The sequence below is a fragment of the Vombatus ursinus genome, unplaced genomic scaffold (genome assembly GCF_900497805.2).
Source record: "Vombatus ursinus unplaced genomic scaffold, bare-nosed wombat genome assembly UNPS02014841.1, whole genome shotgun sequence".
NCBI classification, from domain to species: Eukaryota; Metazoa; Chordata; class Mammalia; order Diprotodontia; family Vombatidae; genus Vombatus; species Vombatus ursinus.
This window is the reverse complement of record NW_020954619.1, coordinates 27889081-27911251: the sequence shown is the minus strand read 5'-3', so window position 1 is coordinate 27911251 and position 22171 is coordinate 27889081. Positions and strand designations below refer to the sequence as shown.

General features: G+C 34.1%; 1 protein-coding gene across 1 annotated transcript in view; it reads right to left on the bottom strand.

Moving 5' to 3' along the window:
• CSMD1 (CUB and Sushi multiple domains 1) overlaps positions 1 to 22171 on the bottom strand; it is a 2488924-nt gene that overhangs the window by 304184 nt on the left and 2162569 nt on the right. Inside the window, exons 40-41 of the mRNA XM_027840340.1 lie at positions 21774 to 21890; positions 7504 to 7713 (exon numbers count right to left, since the gene is read on the bottom strand). Coding sequence (XP_027696141.1) covers positions 7504 to 7713; positions 21774 to 21890 — 327 coding nt within the window. The remainder of the gene's footprint in view (positions 1 to 7503; positions 7714 to 21773; positions 21891 to 22171) is intronic.

Here is a 22171-nt window from a genome sequence, read left to right as displayed (position 1 = left end):
CCTGGACTTCCCTACACTGATGAAATCATAAGTCTTGATTCTAAAAAATAAATAAATAAGCAAGCCATATCAGCAATAATGTCCTCAAAATGCATGTTACCATAAAAAAATCAACATCATAATTAATAAAGCAGCTAAGTGGCACAGTGGATAAAGTAATGGGCCTAGAGTCCAGAATTCCTGAGTTCGAGTCTGGCTTCATATACTATCTAATTGTGTGACTCTGGATAAGTCATTTGACCTCTGCCCACCTCAGTTTCCTAATCTGTAAAATAGAGATAATAATAACACCAACCTCCCAGGTTTATTGGAAAGAGCTATGAGATAATATTTGTAAAATGGTTTGCAAATGCAAGGGGCAACTAGGTAGCATAGTGGATAGAGCACTGGGCTTAGAATCAGGAAGATTCGTCTTCATTAGTTCAAATCTGACCTTAGACATTTACTGGCTATGTATAACTTAACTCTGTTTTCCTCAGTTTCCTCAATTGTAAAATGACCTAGAGAAGGAAATGGCAAACCACTCCAGTATATCTGCCAAGAAAACCCCTGAAAATGCGGTACAAAGAGTCAGACATGACTGAAATGACTGAACAACAACAAATTGCTAACTCTGAAGGGCTATATAAGTGCTGATGTTGTTGTTATTGCTGTTTAAAATTTGCAAAATATTTTACATAACCTTGTCACATTTTGGTCCCACAACAATTTTTGTTAAGAAGGCACAAGAAGTATTCAGTCTGGATATGTGATTGTGTAGTGAACCCCTAATGTTTGCGAACCCTTAATGTGAGAATGTCTTCCTCCATTCACATCACCAACTTTACCCTAACTTAGAATCTTAAGAGCCTAGGACGCTGAGAGTTTACGTGATTTGTCCAAAGTCACACAATAAGTAGTATATCAGAAGAATAACTTCCTCCTAGATCTTCCTAACACCAAGTTGTCTCTCAATTCACTATGCCATGGTGCCTCTTACCAGCAGTATTATTATTCTCATTTTACAGGTGAGAAAACTAGAACTCAAAAGGTTAGGCAACTCCTCTATGGTCACACAATCTATAAAGGCAGTGGCAGGAGGATTTGAACCCAGGGCTTCCTACCTAAATACAAATCCACCACTCTCTTTATAATATCATGCTGCATTTAGAGCTATCATCTACCAATAAACAGAGTAACATGAAGGGTTGTAATAAAACAGTACGTAATGTGAATGAAAATAGTCATCTTTGTAATTCATATATTTTTCATTAACAATTAGTTGAAAATATCTTCTGTGCAAACATATTTGCTTTCCAGTTGTTGCTATTGTTGTTGTTTGCTTTAGAATGTGATCTAACCTAATTTTTGTTAATCCTAGTGCCATATTTTTCATTTGCACAAGTTTTATTCCAGAAATTTTATATCATGACAGCCACATCCACTGGTAACATTTTTGACCTTTATATAGACTTATAAATAAATGACAGGTATTTAAGTAGCAGGTATACAGCATATATATCAGCTGAATGACAAAAATTCTTTTTGTGATTTATGGATCTTTTCATGACTTATTAATTAGATCCTTAACTTATAAATCACAAGTTGTGCTTATAAATTTTGATGTGACCTACAAATCAGTGCTGTGGTGTCATTTTGCCAATTCATAAATGGCATACACTGATAAACTGCATAAATGGCAAACACTGATAAACTATTTAATTAAACCTGAAAATGTATACTTCAGACAGTTATGACATTGTACAACAAAGTGGAACACCTTAAATTAATTATCAGGTGCTTTACCTTCTTATACATGCACTTACACATTAATGTTATGCTAAACTAACTGCTTGGAATGGAAATAATTAATATTGTTATTCAAGCACAGGACAGCGACTTGAATTACTTAAAGTTAGGTTAAGACTACCCAATTATCAAAATAATCTGTCAACCAACAAACTGTCTTATCTCTACATGATACCTAGGCTAACCTTTTTTTGCCACTGTTTTTCCAGGTTCAATTGTAAAAGCAGTATTAACAACCTTATCTGGAAAACAGTCAACATAAATAAAATAAAGAAATCCATCTGGCAACAGAAGAAGTATGAAAAGGAAGGATGGGTGTTACACAAGGTAAAAAATTGTGTGTTAAATGTGTAACTAAGTCACACATATGGAAATCTGCCCTTGTGTTTTTGCAATAAAATATTAAATTCACAAAAAAATGATACCTGGGCACTGAATTAGGGAGAATCTTTTGAACGGTTGCTAACCTAGCAATGGTGCTCCAGAGGTTTATATTGGGTATTCAATTATTTAACATTGTGCCCAGTGATTTGGATGATAGTAAGACGAACTTGTTTATTAATTTGTCAAATGAAATACTGCTATGGTATAGAAAAATTAAAGCAGTCCCCAAAATAAAAATTTAAAGTGATTTATTTGCTAGTAAAAAGCATAAAATACAATGGACCTCAGAGGATGTTAGTAAACTTGGGAATGAATAACTGGTCAAATACAAAATGACTACTCAGAGTTCCTACAGGAAATAATTATATCATAGTGCTCAGATTAAGTACTGGTTACATTCACATTCCAGCACTGATCCCCCTCCAGTATTAGGTTTTATACATATGTGTGTGTGTGTATGCACACACATGTGTGTGCGGATGTACAAAAAATGACATGTAGAAGTCAAGAAGGATGGATAAAATGATTAATGACTAAGAATAGGACCTGTGGAAAATGGTAAAATGCTAGTTTACTGGAATATGTAGTGTTATACAATTAATAGTGACCAACTAGTTTGCTCATCTTCAAGGAAAACTGATCAAAAGGAAATAGATTTATATAACAGTAAGAAAGATTTTGGATTAAAGAAGTTTTAATCAGTGATTTTGAGTGAGAGGCAATGTAGAGAATTGACTTTGGAGTGAGGGATCTGGGTTCAGATCTTGCATCTGACACAAACTATATTTGTGACAATGGACAAGTCAGCAACAATAACAACAACAGCATAATCTGAATGGTAAGAATAAGATCCCGTAAAGAAAGAATGGTGTAAAAAAAGAAGTGGTTTTGAGTACTTTAACTATTTTCAGTCATCAACCATTATTTTAAATTATTTCATTAGACTACACCCAGACCTTTCTGTGTGACTTTGGCTTAAGAGTCAAGAGTTAAACTATTGTTGTTTTCTTTTTGTTTTCCATCTAATTTCAACAAGGAAGAGGGGCTGAATAGTAACAGATACCTTACCACTGTAAGAGTCCAACTTCAGTTCCGTTTGGGAAATATATAGGTGGAATTCATACTATCTTCTCCAGTGTAAAACTACATATTGTTTTTTTCATGCTGAAAACTTATTCTTTAAATAAAATGTAGTAAAAATGTTAATTTAGCAGCTATACCATAGTTTTAAGTATTATAATTGCATTTTTTCCTTGTATGTCTCTTTTCAGTTCTGATTTGGCTGAAAAATGAATTTGAAATTCTATCCCTTGGAAATAGAATCATAATAATCTCAATTTTTTTCCCCATGTAATTGCTGAAAGCCTCAAATGTAACTGTTGATCTTCACTTAGCTGATCATTCCTGCTGTATGATAATTCAAACTCAGAAATTAAACTCTAATAATAATTTTAAAAGAGGTGTGATTATTAACTGACTTTTAAAATATTATATCTACTCAACGATTCAATGTGCATTTTACCAAAAGGGATATATAACCTAATTGAAATCTCTCCTTTCTAGTGCTAATCTGGTCCAAATATTATATATCATTTAGTTTGAATATTTGTCATATATACCAGCTATTGATAATGATATGACCTATCCCATTGACATTATTTTCATCACAATCTTGATAAAAGCAATTTTGGATGGATTTATGGATATATCCATATATGTGTGTTTGTACATATATATATGCACATATATCCATGTATGTATGTGTATATATATATCTTTTTAAAATTTTGTTTAAAAGTAAGCTTTTCACTAAATTCACTTTATTCACACAAACCCTTTACTTCTTGTCATCATTGCTGATCACAATACATTCAACCTTATCAGAAACTATTTTTGAAAAACTCTTACCTAATGGCTAAAGGTATTTTTAGATTTTAATGGCTGTGTGATCTCATTAATGTGGGTACTCCCTCCAACAATGGGAATCATAATATATTCATGCCGTTTCATTCTGTGTAACTCGTGTCCATGTCCTCACATAAATCTTTCACAAGGAATTTACCAACATTCTCGAGGCCTCCCTTTACTTCACTTGACTTTGAGTAGATATCAACAGGACATGGGAACTATCTATAAATTATCGCTCCCTCTCACCAGAACTAAAGACATCTTTGTTTGATGGCAAATAAACTACAGCAGTTTCTTGGTGGAGTTTCCATTTTTGTTCTGTTAATTTAAGATAGCACTGAATAGAAATTGTTGTTTATTATTGTATGCGCATATGTGTGTCCTATTAAAATTCAAAAATAACCAAAATGGTTTGCAAGCAATTTATCAGTATGACTTAGAGGAAAGAGTACTGGAACTGAAGTAAGGAGACTTGAATTTGAAAATCTGGGCTCTGATGTTTTAGTGTCTTGATTATTGACCTTAGCTAAGTCACTTATTTCACTGAAACTGTCTCTTCAAACTTATTATGGATCTCTTAGTTGCCAAATCCAATGGCCGTTTCTCAATCTTCATTCTCTTTTACCTTTCTGAAGTCTTTGACACTGTTGATCACTCTCTCCTCCTTGATAATCTCTTCTCTCTTGTTTTTCAGGGTGCTACTTCCTTCAGGTTTTCCATCTACCTATCTGAAAACTTCTCTGGATCCTTTTCCAGATCATGCCCTCTAACTATACCTGTTCCTCAGGGTTCTGTCCTGGGACCTCATCTTTTCTCCCTATATGTTACTTTGTTTATTTGGTGATCTTATCAGCTCCTATGGATTTAATAAATACTATATTTAAGGTGAAGATTCTCAATCTACCTTTCCTGCCCCAATCTCTTTATTGACCTCTAATCTCACATATCCAACTAACTTTCAAACATCTCAAATTAGACTTCCAGTAGGCATCTTAAACTCAGTATGTCCAAAAAAGAACTCATAATTCCCCCTAAATCCTCTCACTCCACCTTTCCTATTACTATAGAGTACAACACCATCTTCCCAGTCCCCCAGCTTCCCAACCTAGGAGTCATCTCCTCACCCACCATATCCAAGCTGGTGCTAAGGCCTTTTAATTTCACCTTTGCAATATCTATCTGATAAACCTCCTTTCTCTCCACTGCCACTGCCACCACTCTAGTATAGGTCTTCATCACTCCATCCCTTAATTACTCCACGAGTCTGCTGGTGGGTCTGCCTGCCTCAAGTCTTCCTTCACTCCAATACATTCTCCATTCATCCACTAAAATGATTTTCCTAAAACAGAAGTCTGATCACATCACCCCACCCCATTTCCCCCAACCTTCCCTACTCAATAAACTTTAACTCAGTGACTTCCTATTGCCTCCAGGAGCAAATACAAAATGCTCTGTTTGGCATTCAAAGCCCTTCATAACCTAGTCCCCTCCTATCTTTCCAATCTTTTTATACCTTACTCATCAACGCATGCACTTTGATAGAGTAACACTGGCCCTTTGGCTATTCCACAAACAAGAGCATTCTTGGTTCCTGGTATTTTCTCTGGCAGTCCTCCGTCCCTGGCATGTTCTCCCTTCTCCATTCCAACTACCATCTCTGGCTTTCTTTAAGTCCCAGCTAAAATTCTACCTTCTAAAAGATATCTTCCTCAAACCCTTCTTAATTCCAGTATGCTCTCTCTGTTAATTATTTCCTATTTATCCTGCATATAGCTTGATTCATATATGTTTGTTTACATGTTGTCTCCCCATTAGATTATAAGTTCTATGAGAGCAAGGAATGTCTTTTGCCTCTTTTTTATATCCCTGTGATTAGCACAATGCTTGGCATATAGTAAGGGTTTAATAAACACTTATTGAACTGAATTGAACTGAACACATCAGAAGCTGTTTCCTTGTTCTACTTCCATCCTAGTGTTATTTTGTGGAGAGAATTTTATGAAACTTCAAGTTCCATGGACACAATGATTATCGTCATTCCACAATTTAACAATTTTAGATATTAAGAAAGTTGAATTGTTATAGCTGGATGATTAAAGTTAGGGAAGGGAGAGCTGGAATCTGTTCTATCTGAGATCTTTGACATTCTGTAAGTTTATGTATTGACAAATACAAACTTTGACTTTTAATTATAACCACTTTGAACTCATTATATATGTAAATATATGTATACATACATATATTTACACACACACATATATATATAAAGATTTCCAATGAATTATGTTTTTTCTTTTTAAAAAAAAAATCAGTAAAAAATTTAGAGGCAATTTTAAGCTCTATAAGGAGCTTAACTACTGCATTTTTCACTATTCCACTTCTAAGATTATTCTATCAATACACAAGCATTTATTAAACCCTTATCATCTGCTAGGCACTGTGCTACCAAACTTAATTTTTTGAGTTATATATAAATCACATCAGGTTTGAGATTTTTACCATCAGCCCACTTTAAAATATTTTAGAAAAGAAATGAGTAATTTGCTTTTAGTAAGGGAAAAATCACATTTACATTCCCCCTTTTTCTTGCCAATATTAATGGACACTTTCCCTATAGCTTTCAGATGTAGTTCCATAAAATAGATACATAGACATGCAAACAGAAAAATTTAAAAATTTACATCAGTAAAGATCATTATAATATGATTTTAATGTATTTTAACATGATTTTAAACAAAGAATGGCACAGTGTTTAGTGTATTTGACTTGGAAGCAGGAAGTCCTAGTTTAAACATCAAAATCTTAATAGGTCTGTTATCCTAGGCAAGATATTTAACTTTCCTGACTCAGTTTCCTGATTTGTAAAATGAGAATAATAGAAGGATGTAATTCATAAGGTTATTGTGAGGATCAGATGAGAACATTTTCACAAAGTGCTTTGTAAACCTCCAAGAATTAGTCACATCATCATAAGTAGTATTAAAAAAATCATAATCTAGCTTTGAGAAAAATTACTAACACCTAGAATTATGCTCTTCTATGCTCTGGCTTGCCTTAATTCAGTCCCTACATTTTACTTATGGTCTTCAGAAACCAGAGCAGGAGAACAAAAACCAGAAAGGCCAGGAGCCCCAAAATGTGGGATTGTGGTCACAGAAAGAAACAGAAGCAGTAAAAAGGATTTGTGGATGAAATGGCTCTAGGGAGCCAGAAAGGCAACAGTACTTGATGATGATGATAATGAATATGTGTACATATTATGTATATATGCATGTTTGCAAGTTTACATGACAAACACAGCAGCAGATCTCTCCTATTGTTACAACTCAACAGAACTTTTTAAATAGAGTCTTTTGTAATTAATTAAAATAATAAACATTTGGAACATGAGGTGAGGAGGCATTCAAATTAATTATTTCTTACCTTGATAAGCAAGTTTAAATCCTTGCCTGTTTTGAGAATGATCACTATAAAAATGGATGAGTGTTTCATGTGTTGTACTTAGCAAGGCTGATGGGATATCAGTTCCACTAAACTGGCCAATCATAGGACTGGTATGAAAAGGTCCATTTTGAATTTCAAGATAGTCATGATTAGCTTCAGTAGAAAAATTCAGAAATTGAATATGTGCACCTATAAAAAGAAAATGTAAAATCAGTAGATATAACATGAAACACAAAAATGCTTAGTGTCCCTAAAATATGAATCACAAATTGACCATAATATACAGATTTAATATATATTCACATTCTTATGCACAAGTAAATAAATATATGTGTATGCATATACATACATACATATATACACATATACATATATATGTATCACATTTGCAGATGGAAATGACTGGAAATAGATCAACACATTGTCTAAAAACAGGAAGTACTTAACCATTCAAATGCTACTGAAATGTCAATTCATCTTAAAGGAGGTCTATTAGTAATGCAAATGTTCTAGTAACTTCAATTTGTACTAAGCATTATAAATAAAATAATGGACCCTACCAGACTTTCAGAACTCCATGTACTTAAAGGTAAATAATTTAAAAATCTTTCCTTGATCATAACACTTAGCCAAATCCATCAGAACAATTCAACTACACATTAAAGAAATTCCAATAAGTGATCAGTGCTTCTAAGTGTCTGACTGCAGTGCTATGTGGTAACCTGGAATTCTGTTACTGTAATTTACAATTTCACATGAAGTTTGCAAATTCTTTAACTTTTTATAACATAAAACTCAGATTAGTTCTATTGACAAAGGACTAAGTTGAAAAATAGCTTTTCCTCTCATGCATAATTTCCATTGAAGATTAGAGACTTAATTTTATTCTTTTAGCCATGTGACACATCTGTCAAATGGGAGAAGTTGAATGGAACAGAAAATATGCTTGTAGTTTTCATTATAATTCAAAAACTTGTTGAGTGGAAGCATAGAAATATTCTGCTAGAGACATATGCATGGAAAATTTCACAGAAACAAAAAAATTTATTGGAAAGGGAAGTAAGAAATTCTACTAGAAAAGTTTAGAATAAAAGACAACTGTTCAATGAGAACAGAAATAATTGGGAAAGAAAACACACACAATAGGACAAATGAGAGACACTTGTGTAACAGTGGAGCTTGTCTGGAATGCAACAGAGAGCAAAGTGTAACTTAACTGGGATACAGTGTTAAAAAAAAAAAAACACCTTAGAATTTAAAAGATGATTGCAACTTATAATTAATGTGCTTTCTAGGGAAGTTACTTTTGCTATCTGGACCTCAGTTTCTACATCAATATAGTATTAGACTAAATGATTTCCAGATCTAAAATATTATGATTCCTAACAGCTGACATTACTAAAGTGCTTTAAGTTTTACAAAGAACAACCACTTTAGATAGTACAAGTATCAGTAGATACAGTTTACAAATGAGACTTAGAAAGTTAAGCATGTACCTATAGTCACACTGTCATTAACTATCAGAACCAAGATTTGAAACCTGGTTTCCAGACTAAAAGTTCAGAGTTTTTCCTACTCCACAATACAACTTTTTAAAAATTGTCACAAGAACAATGAATGGGGACCATATTGCCTTTATAAATATTTTTCACATTAAAACTTATTTACAGTAAAACAGGTATAGTAAACATTAGGACAAGACAAAAGGGAGGTGAAATACCTTCCTTAGTATCCAGGGGCCTAGAATGAAATCAAGGAAAAGAAAAGGGAAGGGGAAAAATCTTTGCTGAATTCCAATACTCATTATCATAATGAAGGGGGAAAAAGACTCCTAAAAAATCAACTATTACTTTCAATTTGTTTTACATTTCATAAACAATGAATTTTTCACTGGACAAATGAGTAATTAGTCAAATAATAATGAGTACACTGCCTAAATTCTAGAATTTTCAGTTGGTCATAAAAGTACAACATTCACATATATATGTGTGTGTGTGCATAATATTTGTGCAATTTTCATATATGTGTATATAGCATGTGTGTGTGTGTGTGTGTGTGTGTGTATGTATGGTTTTGGAACTATTCTTTACAATTTAGTTCAATTCCATTCCATTAAATTTAGTTCAGTGTTCTATATTACCTTTCAGAATGTTTATGGGACACAAAGTCTTGTTATGTGAAATCATGCTCTTTGCCCAACAGCTATCAATAATAGGCAATTTTTCTCAATTTCAACAAATGTTTGTGCTTAGGAAAAAAGTGACGGAAGTATTAAATGAGAGGGTAATATGGGTTCTGTTGGATTCCTCACTTCTTAAGTACTAGGTTATATTAGTCAGAAGACTGTGCATGACAGAAAAAGTAGATGACCACTTACAACAGTACATTCTCATATCAAATCCCTCCAGTACCCCTTCCACCCAGACCATCTATTGCCAAACTAAAAATAGTTTCTTCCTTTTTTTCTTTCTTTCTTTATTTTTTGTGTAGCATGTCACACCCCATATTACTAAGAAAGACATTTTGTCAGTAACAAATGACCAGCTTGTTAAAGAATCAAATTCAATTTGGAATAACCACTGCTACAAGAGCCTCCAAAATCTGTAGTCAGCTGAAGAACTTAAATATATCTAGTGATTCTTCTCTGCACCACAGAATAACCAACAACCATAATTGTTGTTATACTGAGTTACAGTGAAAGCAGCTAATGTGCCAGTCCAGGACAATGAAGATCTAATATTTATTGTCAGTATGGGAAAAGAATTTCAAGAGAAGAAAGGAAATAAGCATTTATTAAGTATCAGACACTGCGTTAAGTGCTTTACAATATTACCAGTTATGATCCCCAAAACAACCCTAGGAGGTAGGTCCCCTTTTTACAGTTAAGGAAACTGAGATAAAGAGAGGTTAAGTGGCTTTCCAGGGTCATATGACTAGTAAGCATCTGAGGCTAAGGCCACATCAAATTCAGGTTTTCCTGAACCTAGGCCCAGTACTTCATCCACTGCACCACCCAGCTGCCTAGGAAGATGCGGAGAAGTAATGTTGTAATGAGAAGCAGAAAGCTTTAAAAACAATCTTTTTGAATTTGAAAAGGTCATGCTAATAAGCACTGGAATGGTCTGGTGCATATTAATATGAAGAGTACTGGCTTTTGAGTTACAAAAGCCTGCATTTAAATCCCAGTTCTACTACTAACTAGCTGTATAACCTTAGGACAATTTAGGAACAAATTCCCTAACAATTAGACTTTTCCAAAGAAGAACAGGGCTGCCTCTAAATGATGGTCTCCTCCTGCTTGGAGGTCTTTAGAGAACAATTTTCTTCATCCACAGAGCCTGGATGACCACTTCCTAGAGGTATTATAATGGAAATTTATCTTGTATATCAGTTAGACTAGACTGACAATGAAGTCCCTACAATTATTATTTTCTATGATTCTGTAACATTACCTCCTTAGTCCTCAATTTCCTTATCTGTAAAATGAGAATGTTGAACTAGATTAACTCTATGGTCCCTTCAAGTCCTAACACTTTATTACTTTGTGAATCTACTAAAAAAAATCTCCTTCAAGCATTGACTTATTTCTCCTTTCCCACAAAATGGAAATGTGACAGGGCAAAATTTATAAACTTGGTACTAGTTTGCAGCAGCAACTAGAATATCAAACTATGCAATTAATATATTCAGGCCATTTTTGTTCACCTTTTGAACAAAAATAAAATTCTGCAAAAATGTCTTAAAATGCAAAGGTAAGCTGGAGCTCATTCTGAGTACCTGCAGATGCAGTCTTAGCAAGATATAACACAAACTCAAATTCAGAACTCCAGATCCAAGGAGGAAAGCAAGAAAGAAAGAGATGAAAAGCAAAGTATTGAGGGGCTAAAAATATTCAGGTCAAGTCTTGACAATATAAGATACAGTCAAAATATCTATTACAAATCCCCTAAACTGGAAATGGAAAACCAATCATAACAACTACATGTTATGATGAAAATGAGTACCAAAAGCAAAATTGGCTTTATGAATTACAAATTTTGGAGGCAGTATGTTGCAATGGAAAGAGTGCTACATTTGAGTCTGATGATCCCAGGTTCATATTCTTGTCTCTGCTATTTATTCCTTATGTTGACCTTGGGTAAGACCTTCCTCTGCCTTTTTTTTTTCATATACAGAATGAGGGTATTGGATATGATGTTCTCCAAGGTCTGTCCTAGCTCTAAGTCTGATAATCTAGTGCAAACAAAGGGATGGACAATAGAATAACCTTAACCCACCCAAGTCAAACTGAATTCTTGTTGCTTTCTAATTCTTTAGACTTGTAGCTAAGTGACCCAGTGGAGAGAATGCCTGCCCTAAAGTCAGCAGGGCCTGAGTTCAAATATGGCCTCAGACACTGTATGTGTGATCCTGGGCAAGTTACTTACCCCTGTTTGCCTCAGTTTCCTCATCTGTAAAAAGAGCTGGAGAAGGAAATGGCAAACCACTCCAGCATGTTCACCAAGAAAACTCTAAATGTAGTCACAAAGAGTCAGACATGGAAAGAATCAGCAGCTGCAGCAGCTGTTTCCAGAGCTCTTAGCCTATAGATGGTAAGGGGGTCAAACAACTGGTCAGAAGGAGATTATAGGAGTCTCTTTGCTGGCACTGGAGAAAGGACTCTGTTGATTTGTCTATACTCAGATCCAGGTTGCAGTCCTGTGTGGCAGTCCCAGGGCGAGGAAGAGCACTAGCATATCAGAGCTTGTGGCCACAGTGGAACAGGGACCCTCATCACAGTTCCAGGGCAGAAAAGAGTGTTTGTGGTCACTTATAGATCAGAGCACAGGCCAGGAGAGGAGTAAACACTCCTCTCCTTAGATCACAGCACCTTGGAAAAACTAAAAACTTACAGGTCCTTAGAAGTATCTCTGAAAACACCTGCAAAAAACCCCTGTAGCTTGGGACAATGTACTCTCCCCCACAGAAGCAGAGCCCCACTTTAACAAAGAGTTAAAAGTTGAGAAATGGGCTGAGAAATATAAGCAAACAACAGAAAAATTCTGATCATTGAAAGTTATTATGGTGACAAGGAAGATCAAAACACACTCAGAAGTAAACAGCAAAGTCAAAATTCCTACATCCAAAGCCTCCAAGAAGAATTGGCCTCAGGTCATGGAAGAGCTCAAAAAGGATTTTAAAAATCAAGTAAGAGAGGTACAGAAAAAATTGGGAAGAGAAGTGAGAGTGATGCAAGAAAATCATGAAAAAACAAGTCAAAAGCTTGGTAAAGGAGACACAAAAAAATACTGAAGAAAATAACACTTTAAAAGCATATTAGGCCAAATGTAAAACACGTACAAAAATCCAGTGAGGAGGAGAATGCCTTGAAAAGCAGAAATGGCCAAATAGAAAAAGACATAGAAAAAGTCAACAAAAAGAACTCATTAAAAATAGAATTGGCCAAATGAAAAAGGAGATACAAAACCTCGCTGAAGAAAATAATTCCTTAAAAAGTAGAATTGAGCAAGTGGAAGCTAATGAAATTATGAGACATTGAGAAAAAAATAGGACAAAACCAAAAGAATGAAAAACAAAACTAGAAGATAACAAAATCAAAAGAATGAAAAAATAGAAGACAATGTGAAATACATTATTAGAAAAACAACTGACCTGAAAAACAGATCTAGGAGAGATAATTTAAAAATATTGAACTACCTGAAAGCCATGATCAAAAAAAGAGTCTAGACATCATCTTTCAAGAAATGATCAAGAAAAACTGCCCTGATATTCTAGAACCAGAGGTTAAAAAGAATCCACCAATCATCTCCTGAAAGAGATCCCAAAATGAAAACTCCCAGGAATATTATAACCAAATTCCAGAGCTTAGATTAAGAAGAAAATATTGTAAGTAGCCAGAAAGAAACAATTCAACTATCATGGAGCCATACTCAGGATAATACAAGATTTAGTAGCTTTTACATTAAAGGATCAGAGGGTTTGGAATATGATATTCTGTAGGGCAAAGGACCTAGGATTACAACCAAGAATCATGCACCCAGCAAAAATGAGTATAATTCTTCAGGGGAAAAAATGGACATTCAATGAAATAGAGGACTTTCAAGCATTCCTGAGGAAAAGACCAGAGCTGAATAGAAAATCTGACTTCCAAGGACTCAAGAGAAGCATAAAAAGGTAAACAAGAAAGGGAAATCATATGGGACTTAATAAAGTTAAACTGTTTACATGTCTACATGGGAAGATGATAATTGTAACTCAAGAATTTTCTTATATTAGGGTAGTTGGAAGGAGTATGTATACACAGAGGGCACATGTGTGAGTTGAATATGATGGGGGAGAGAAAGAGGAATGCACTGGGAAGAAGGGAAAGGGAAAGGTAGAATGGGATAAATTATCTCGCATAAAAGAGGCAAGAAAATGCTATTACAGTGGAGGGAAATATGGGGTGGGCATGGTGGTGGTGGTGGTGGTGGGGAACACTTGAACTTTACTCTCATCCAAATTGGCTCAAAGAGTATAACACACACACTCAATTGGGAATAGAAATCTGTCTTACACTACAGGAAAGTACAAGGAGAAGAGGATAAGATAAGTGCTCATAAAAGGGAGGGTGGATTGGGGGAGGCAATAGTCAGAAGCAAAACACTTTTGAGGAGGGACAGGTTGAAATGAGAGAGATAATAGAATAAATGGGGGAAACAGAATGGTAAGAAATAAAGTTAGAAATTAAAACTGTAAAAAAATTTTGAAGCAAATTTCTCTGATAAAGGCCTCATCTCTTAACTATATAGAGAAACGAATCAAATTTATAAAAATAAGACTGCCAAAAGATATTAAGTTCAGATGAAGAAGTCAAAGCTATTTATAGTCATATGAAAAAAATGCTCTAAATCACTACTGATTGGATAAATACAAATCAAAACAAGACTGAGGTACTACTTCATACCTGTTAGATTGACTAAATAGGACAGAAAAGGAGAATGATAAATGTTGGAGGAGATGTAGGACAATTGAGACACTAATGCACTGTTGGTGGAGTTGTGAACTGATTCAACCATTATGTTGAGCAATTTGGAACTATGCCTAAATATTTATAGCAGCTCTTTTCTGATGGCAAAGAATAGAAATTGAGGGGATGTCCATCAACTGGGGAATGGTTAAACAATTTCAGGTATATGATTGTGATGGAATGCTATTGTAACATAAGAAATGATGAGCTAGATACTCTCAGAAAAACCTAGATTGACTGACATGAACAGATGCAAAGTTAAATAAGCAGAACCAGAAGAACATTGTACACAGCAGCAACAAGATGGCAAGACGATCAACTGTGAATGATTTTGTTATTCTCAGCAATGCAATGATCCAAGACAACTCTAAAGGACTTACCAGAAAAAATGCTATCCATCCTTGGAGAAAGAACTGATGAATTATGAATAGAGATCAAAGCATACTTTTTTACTTTATTTTTCTTGGGTTTTTATTTTGTTCTATGTTTTATTTTACAACATGACTAATATTGAAATATGTTTTGCATGATTGCACATGTATAACCTATATCAAATTGCTTGCCTTCTCAATGAGGGGGGTGGGGAGGGACAGAGGGAAAGAATTTGGAACTCAGTTTTAAAAAAGAATGTTGAAATTTTTTTCCATGTTAATTGAGGAAAATAAAATATCAAATAACCGTTTAAAAATAAATTACTAGAAATAGTTAAAAAAAACAAAATTCAAAATGTGTGAGGCTGTAGAGAAACACTTGTGGAAAAGGTATACCATTAAACTGCTGATGGAACTATAAGAACAAAACAAAACAGTCAGACTTAACTGAATAACAACAACAGATTTTCCAGACTAATGCTCAAGTTCTAGAATAAAGTCCACATTAATTTAGTTTAATTTAACAAGTATTTCTTAAGTTCCAGCTCTGCATATGGCATGGTGCTGGTTTTATGGGAAACAAGGTAATTTTAAAAGGATATTCTACTGTCAGCTACTCAAACACCAAGAATGTATTAAGTGCTTACTTTATACAATAAAGGTGTTTACAATACAAGAGGTGGGGGGATTCTTGTAGACATATAACTAGATTATAATGCAGAATGCATGGGCTTTAAATTTTTTTCTTGTTATCCTCATACCACAATGCCAGGAACACTGCAAATACTTAATAAGTACTTTTTGTTTGATTGCTTGAAGTACCAAAGAGAGCAGACATTGTTATGAGAAATGAGAGGAGGAGGAGATCTCTTTCAGCCAGGAAGAATGAAAAATGTGTCATTAGGATGGTGACACTTCAATCAAATCTTCCTGTTTTTCAGTAAGAGGTATTCTTTTTGAAGTCTTTTATACCACTTCTCATGTGCAAGTCATTGTTGAGATTGAGCTAAAAACTAGCACATACTTGGTGTCTTTCTTTTTTCTTTTCTTCTTTTTTTTTTTTAATTTTAACTAGGTGTCTTTCTAATGATGTATAGGTCGCCTCCATTTCTGATTCTCCAAACTTTTTTCTCCACCATAAACTAACAACCTTCATAACTTGAAAGAACATTCCACCCTATTAATCTTTTTACCTTGGAAGATTGCTCCACCTCGGTAACTTTCTCACCTTTAAATTCAAAGGCTAAAATGTTAGAAGTGGAAAATAACAAATGTTGGAGGGGATGTGGAAAAATTGGGACTCTGATTTATTGTTGGTGGAATTGTGAATTGATCCAACCATTTTGGAGAGCCATCTGAAATTATGTCCAAAGAATTACTAAGCTGCCTATAACCTTTGACCCAGCAATCCTACTACTTGGTCTATTTCCAAAGATGATTAGGGGAAAATGAAAAGAACCTATATGTTCTAAAATGTTTATATTCACTCTCTTTGTGTTTGCAAAGAACTGAAAATTGCAGGTATGCCCATCAACTGGGGAATGGCTGAACAAGCTGGGGTATAAGGTTGTGATGGAATACTATTCCGCTATAAGAAATGATGAATTCAATGATTTCAAAAAAACATGGAAAGATTTGCACAAAATAATGAAGAGTGAAATCAACAGAACCAAGAGAACACTGTATACAGTAACAGCAATATTATTTTAAGAATGATTTTATGTGAATAAGTTATTTTGTCTATTAATGAATACCCAAATTAACTATAAAGGACATAGGAAGAAAGATGTTACCTGCATCCAGAGAAAGAACTGATAAATAGAAGTATGTATAGAATAATTTTAAATATATATGCCTATTTGTGTTTAATGGTGGCCATCTCTGGGGAGGGGGAGAAAAAAGGAAAGAAAAGAAATTTACATGATAATTTTGTTGTTTATTTGAAAGGAATAACAAGTTATGAAGAGTAGATTTGCAGTTTCATATACATCTTTTTTATTGTGCTATGCTATGGAAATGCTTGTTTTATTCCATAAATGAAAAATAAAATAATTTTTAAAAATTCCAAGGAGAGCATTTTATATTTGCTACTGGGGTGGTAGGAAGCCATTGGAGTTTATTATGTTGAGTGGGATTAAGGGGAGGGGAAGATGATGTTATCAGAACTGCTTTACAAAGATTATGTTTGCAGCTGGAGTAGGAAGAGACTTGAAGTACAGTTAGAAGGCTATTGCTATAGTCTAGGCAAGAGGTAAATAGCATTTGTACCAGGGTGGTAGCTGTGTGAATTGAGGAATAGTTGATATGCAATGCTGTAAAGGAAGAGAGCACAAGAAGTATCAACAAATATTATGAGATTATGAGAGGTGTAAGAGAAAGTAAGGAAACCAGAATAACACCTAGATTGTGAGTCTTGAGTAACTGGGAAGAAAATAGTGTCCTCAACAGTAATAAAATAATTGGAAAGACTGACAGTAAATAGGGAAAGAGAACAAATTATTTTGTATATAATGAGTTTTTGAGTAGCAAATGGGACATCCAGTTCCAAAGAGACAAAAGATAGTTGGTGATGCTGTACTGCAACGAAGGAAACAAACATTTATGAAGTGTGTACAATGTGCCAGAAACTGTGTTAAGCACTTTACAAATATCATCTTATTTGATCCTCACAACAATCCTGTGATGAATAGGTGTTATTATGATCCTCATTTTACAATTGAGGAAACAAATGCAGATAGTTTAAATGACTTGCCCTGGGTCATACAGCTAGCAAATGTATGAAGAAGCCAGATTTGAATTCAAGTCTTCTTAACTTCAGGCCTAGTACTCTATCCACTGTGCCACAGAGGTACCTCGAGATTAAAGCTCAGGAGAGAGATTAGGGTAGTTCTATAGATACGGGAAATATATGTATAAAAATTACAATTGAACCTATGAGGTTGATGAGATTACCAAGAGATTTTTGTATAAAGGATGCAAATATTTTTTCAACAATCTAAATAAAAAGGCTTAAACCATTATTGCTTTTTACTTAAATTAAATGTATCCTTTCATATTCTCAGTACATGATGCTATGGAAAAAATATTGGTATCAGAAGACCTTTCTTAGAATCTGTGCTTGTGCCACTAACTGTATGACCCTGGGAAAAGTATTCCTTGATCTAGGCCTTGCTTTCTTCCTCAGCAAAATAAGGAGGTTGGACTAAGTGATCTCTAAGGCCCTCTCCAGTTCTAATTTTTAATGAGTTATAAGAAATTTTCTCTATCATATAAAGTTCCAAAATTAAATTAAGGAAGATTACTATAGTTCTTATATCCAAATTTTTCAGTGTTCTAAAATTGAGTGCCTTTCCCTTACCACTTGTCTCTTTCTGCAATTTTCAGATTTTTGCCAAGTGGTGTCATAAAGCACTTTCTCCCCATTTCCCAAAACTCAGGGTTGTTACAAGGATCAAATCAAATAATACATGTAAAACACTTTGTAAATGTTTAAGTGCTATATGAATATTAGAAATTATAGCACCCAGGAACAAGAGAGCAGTTTGCCGTGTTCCCAGAAGAGGAATTTATTCATTCTATAATTATTAAGTACATATTGTGTGAAAATTATTGTTTTAGCCACTAAAGAAGATAAAACTTTAGTGAAGACAGTGTGAAAGGCAGTGTGGTAAATAAAAGAATGTGGAATTAGCAAAGGTCGAGATTTAAATGCCAGGCGCAGACACTTAACATCATATGACCCTGGCCAATTCATTTAACCTGACTGAGCCTCCATTTTTTCACCTGTAAAACTGTCTTATGTAATAATTATAATACCAACATCACAAAGTTGTTTCAAGTAAAATTCTTGGTAAACCTTAAATTGTTACATAAATGTAAAGGTTTGCTTTTTCTTTCCATAGTAAATGCCTTGAAAATGTGGATTTTTAAAAATCCCCACCACATGATTCAGTGCCTTGAATTTAGGAGGTGCTTATTAAGTGTGGATTTGAGTTTTAAATACAGACTCTGCTCTCACAGAGATCAAAACATAGTAGAAATACCCATAAACCAACCGCTTCTGCCACTGGTGAAAGAAACTTCAACTCTGAGGGTGCTTTTTTTTCAGACACTAAATATTATCTTTAGACTCTTAGTTATAGGAAGAGTAAATTATGATTTTAGGAGTTTCAGAACGGGGAAATATTGACTCTGGAATGATTACAAAAAAGATGTAGTCACCAATAGGCTTGCTTCCATTCTTCAATGAATCTATGGCTTTTTCAAGGAGAACACTCCCTCCTCTGGTACCAATCATAACCTACCCACACTTTATCACTCTGAATTATTCTTGTCAATGTCTTTCCATGAAGCTTCCAAATAGAGCCACACAGTATCTACCCAATGTACTCAAAGCCTTCCTTTTAGTCTAGAAATTAAGTCATCCATGTGTTATCCCTTACTTTTGTCACATGACCAGTCCATTTTCCTTAAAATAAACATTCTTCATGATATCATTTACATTATTTCTTTTGCACAAGTCATCATTGTGCATCAGTCCTATGACACCAGTTGTGTTGAGGACATCTTCAACTGGCTACACAATAAGCATCTCAAATTCAACATCTGCAAAAGATAATTAATTTTCTTTCCTCCAAAATTTACAAAAGATAATTAATTTTCTTTCCTCTAAAACTCTTTCTTCTTCCAGAATTCCTTATATCTATTGATAACACCACCACCTTTCTAGTCAAGCAAGTTCCTCACCCACTGGTCATCCGTGACTCACAATTCTCATTTAACTATCAAATCCAATCATCTGACACATCTTAATGATTTTATTTCCACAGTATCTGTCATAACCTTTCATACTAACTTCCATCACTCTGTTTTAGTTGTTTGAAACCTCTCCCCTTGACAATATTCTCCTAACAAGTTTGCCTTTCTCTAGTATATCTCCTCCAATCCATCCTGCACATGACTGCCAAGCTTATAGTCTTAAAGTATAGACCCACCCATAACTTTTCCCTTCTCAAGAAATTACAATAGTGGCTCCTTTTTGCCTCTAGAATAAAATACAATTCATTTGTTAAGTTTATAAAATACTTCGCATTCTGACTCTAGTCTATCTCCTCAAGTTACAAACATTACTCTGTTCATGTATTCTACATTAGAACCAAACTGGCTTACTTATACTTCCTTGTACAAAACATTTCTACCTCTCAATATTTTTTTCATAGCTTTTCCTCCACGCCTGACATGCACTTCTTTCTCACCTCTTCTTACTTCAAGGTTCAGTTCAGGTACCAACTCCTAGAGAAATCCTAACCAGATGCTACCAATTTACTAGTTCTCCCCCCTCCCAAAATTGCTTTGTATCTAATTTGAATATGTTTTGCACTTACTTTTCTATGAATGTTGTTTCTGCCAAAGAAAATAAGCTTGAGGGCAAGGACAATTTCATTTATGTCCTGGTATTCTCTATGTCTAGCTTAATGCAGGGCACACAATAGGTGCTTAATAAGTATTTATCGAATTACCATTCATTAAATCACTGATAATATCCTTTAGCCAGCTTATGCTCACAATATATCTTTACGTTGCCCTTTGAGTCACCCATAAATTTGATTCTTCACAGATTCTAGTATTCCATGACTTACAGTTTTATAGATATTGTCATTTGAATTAAGTCAAGCCTTTTTCCTGACATCTTCTTTTAGGATAACCCATCCCTATATCTTAATGCAGCCTCACAAAAGGAGGGCAACAAGAAGAGATGGATAGGAATCTATGATTTGTCACCACTTAACTCTAGTCTGTGCTTTTAGCACTGGCACACCGCTTCTTTATGATTTTGCTTACTTATTGGAAGCAACCTTTTTGTCATACTCATTTCTTGACAGTGTTTTTTCATTATCTTACTGATACTATGTTAGTGTTTTTATATTAGACTACAGAATAGCTGAGTTCATAAATATTTTGCTCCTCAATAAAATAAAATTTTATTTTTAGGACACATTCCCAGACTGATCAGACAACAGATCTCTTATTGAGATTTAGTGTACCAGATATCCTTCCTTTCTGACAGAAGGGAACCAGGTTGTAAAAAAATAGTGCACACCTTCAAGGAAAGGGATTCTGGAAGTTGGTAATAGAGCATAGAAAAGAGAGATGGAAATGAATGAGAAATGCTTCACCCACTTAAAGTCATAATAATTCAGAGCTGTAAAAACCTTGGAAAGTATCTAAGCAACTTTCAGTTCTCTTTGAATGATTTGGGGAATAGAGGAGGTGTCATAAGACGAAAAAAGTACAAATGTACCATTTTTTTAAAGGGAGGTAGAGAGAAGTGAGTCTGTAAACTATAAACCATTCAATTTGACTTTAATTCTTGACAAAAATTCTAGATTGCATTATTAAAGGGATAACTAATAGTTATCTAAAAAGCCAATAGTGATCCAAAAGAGTCAACAGGGACTCATTACATTTTTTTTTCTTTGGGATACGGTTATTACAAAGTAGATCAGGAAAATATTAGAGACATTATTTACCTATATTTTAAAGAAATAATTGCAAAAGTTTATCATGTTGTTGAATTTTTTACATGTAACCGGAAAATGTTTAATGAAATAAATAAAAATATATTTTAAAAAGAGATAATGCAGTTTATATCATGATTCAAATTGCTTTCAATGTTTCTGACCTCGACTGAATTTTTTCAACTAATGTATTTTCTGAATATTTAAAAGAGATTATGATAAAGCTTCATTTTAATTTTTGACTAAAAAGACAAAAGCATAAGGCATATTCTTCTTTCCAGTTTACTGTTCTACATTTTAGAAGTTGAAAAACTGAATTCTATCCTATTAAAATAAAATAGTTTTACTTACCATAACCAATTGGCAATGAGATCTTCCAGGTGCAATCTAAGTTGTTGGGGTAAGCTCCTGGAAAACCTGGACTCAAGATCACTCCAGTCATGCTGTTCAGTGTTCCACCGCATTTTGCTGTTAAATGGACAGTGATATTCAGTTTTTGTGGATCATCTGTGTATAATTCTTTTTAAGAATACTTGAAAGCAATATATCTTACTATATTACACTAAATACAGATAAGCATTAAAATGACAAAAACAAAAAGTGAATTTTGGTAGCTAGGTAGTAGATTTGAAATTTCAATTCGCCTGTATTTTGGAATTCATAGACTGGTTGGCTTTGATAATTCAGAATTATAACACTCTTTATGTCTTAATCAGCCCAAGTTTAAGAACTGTCATGAAAGACATCTT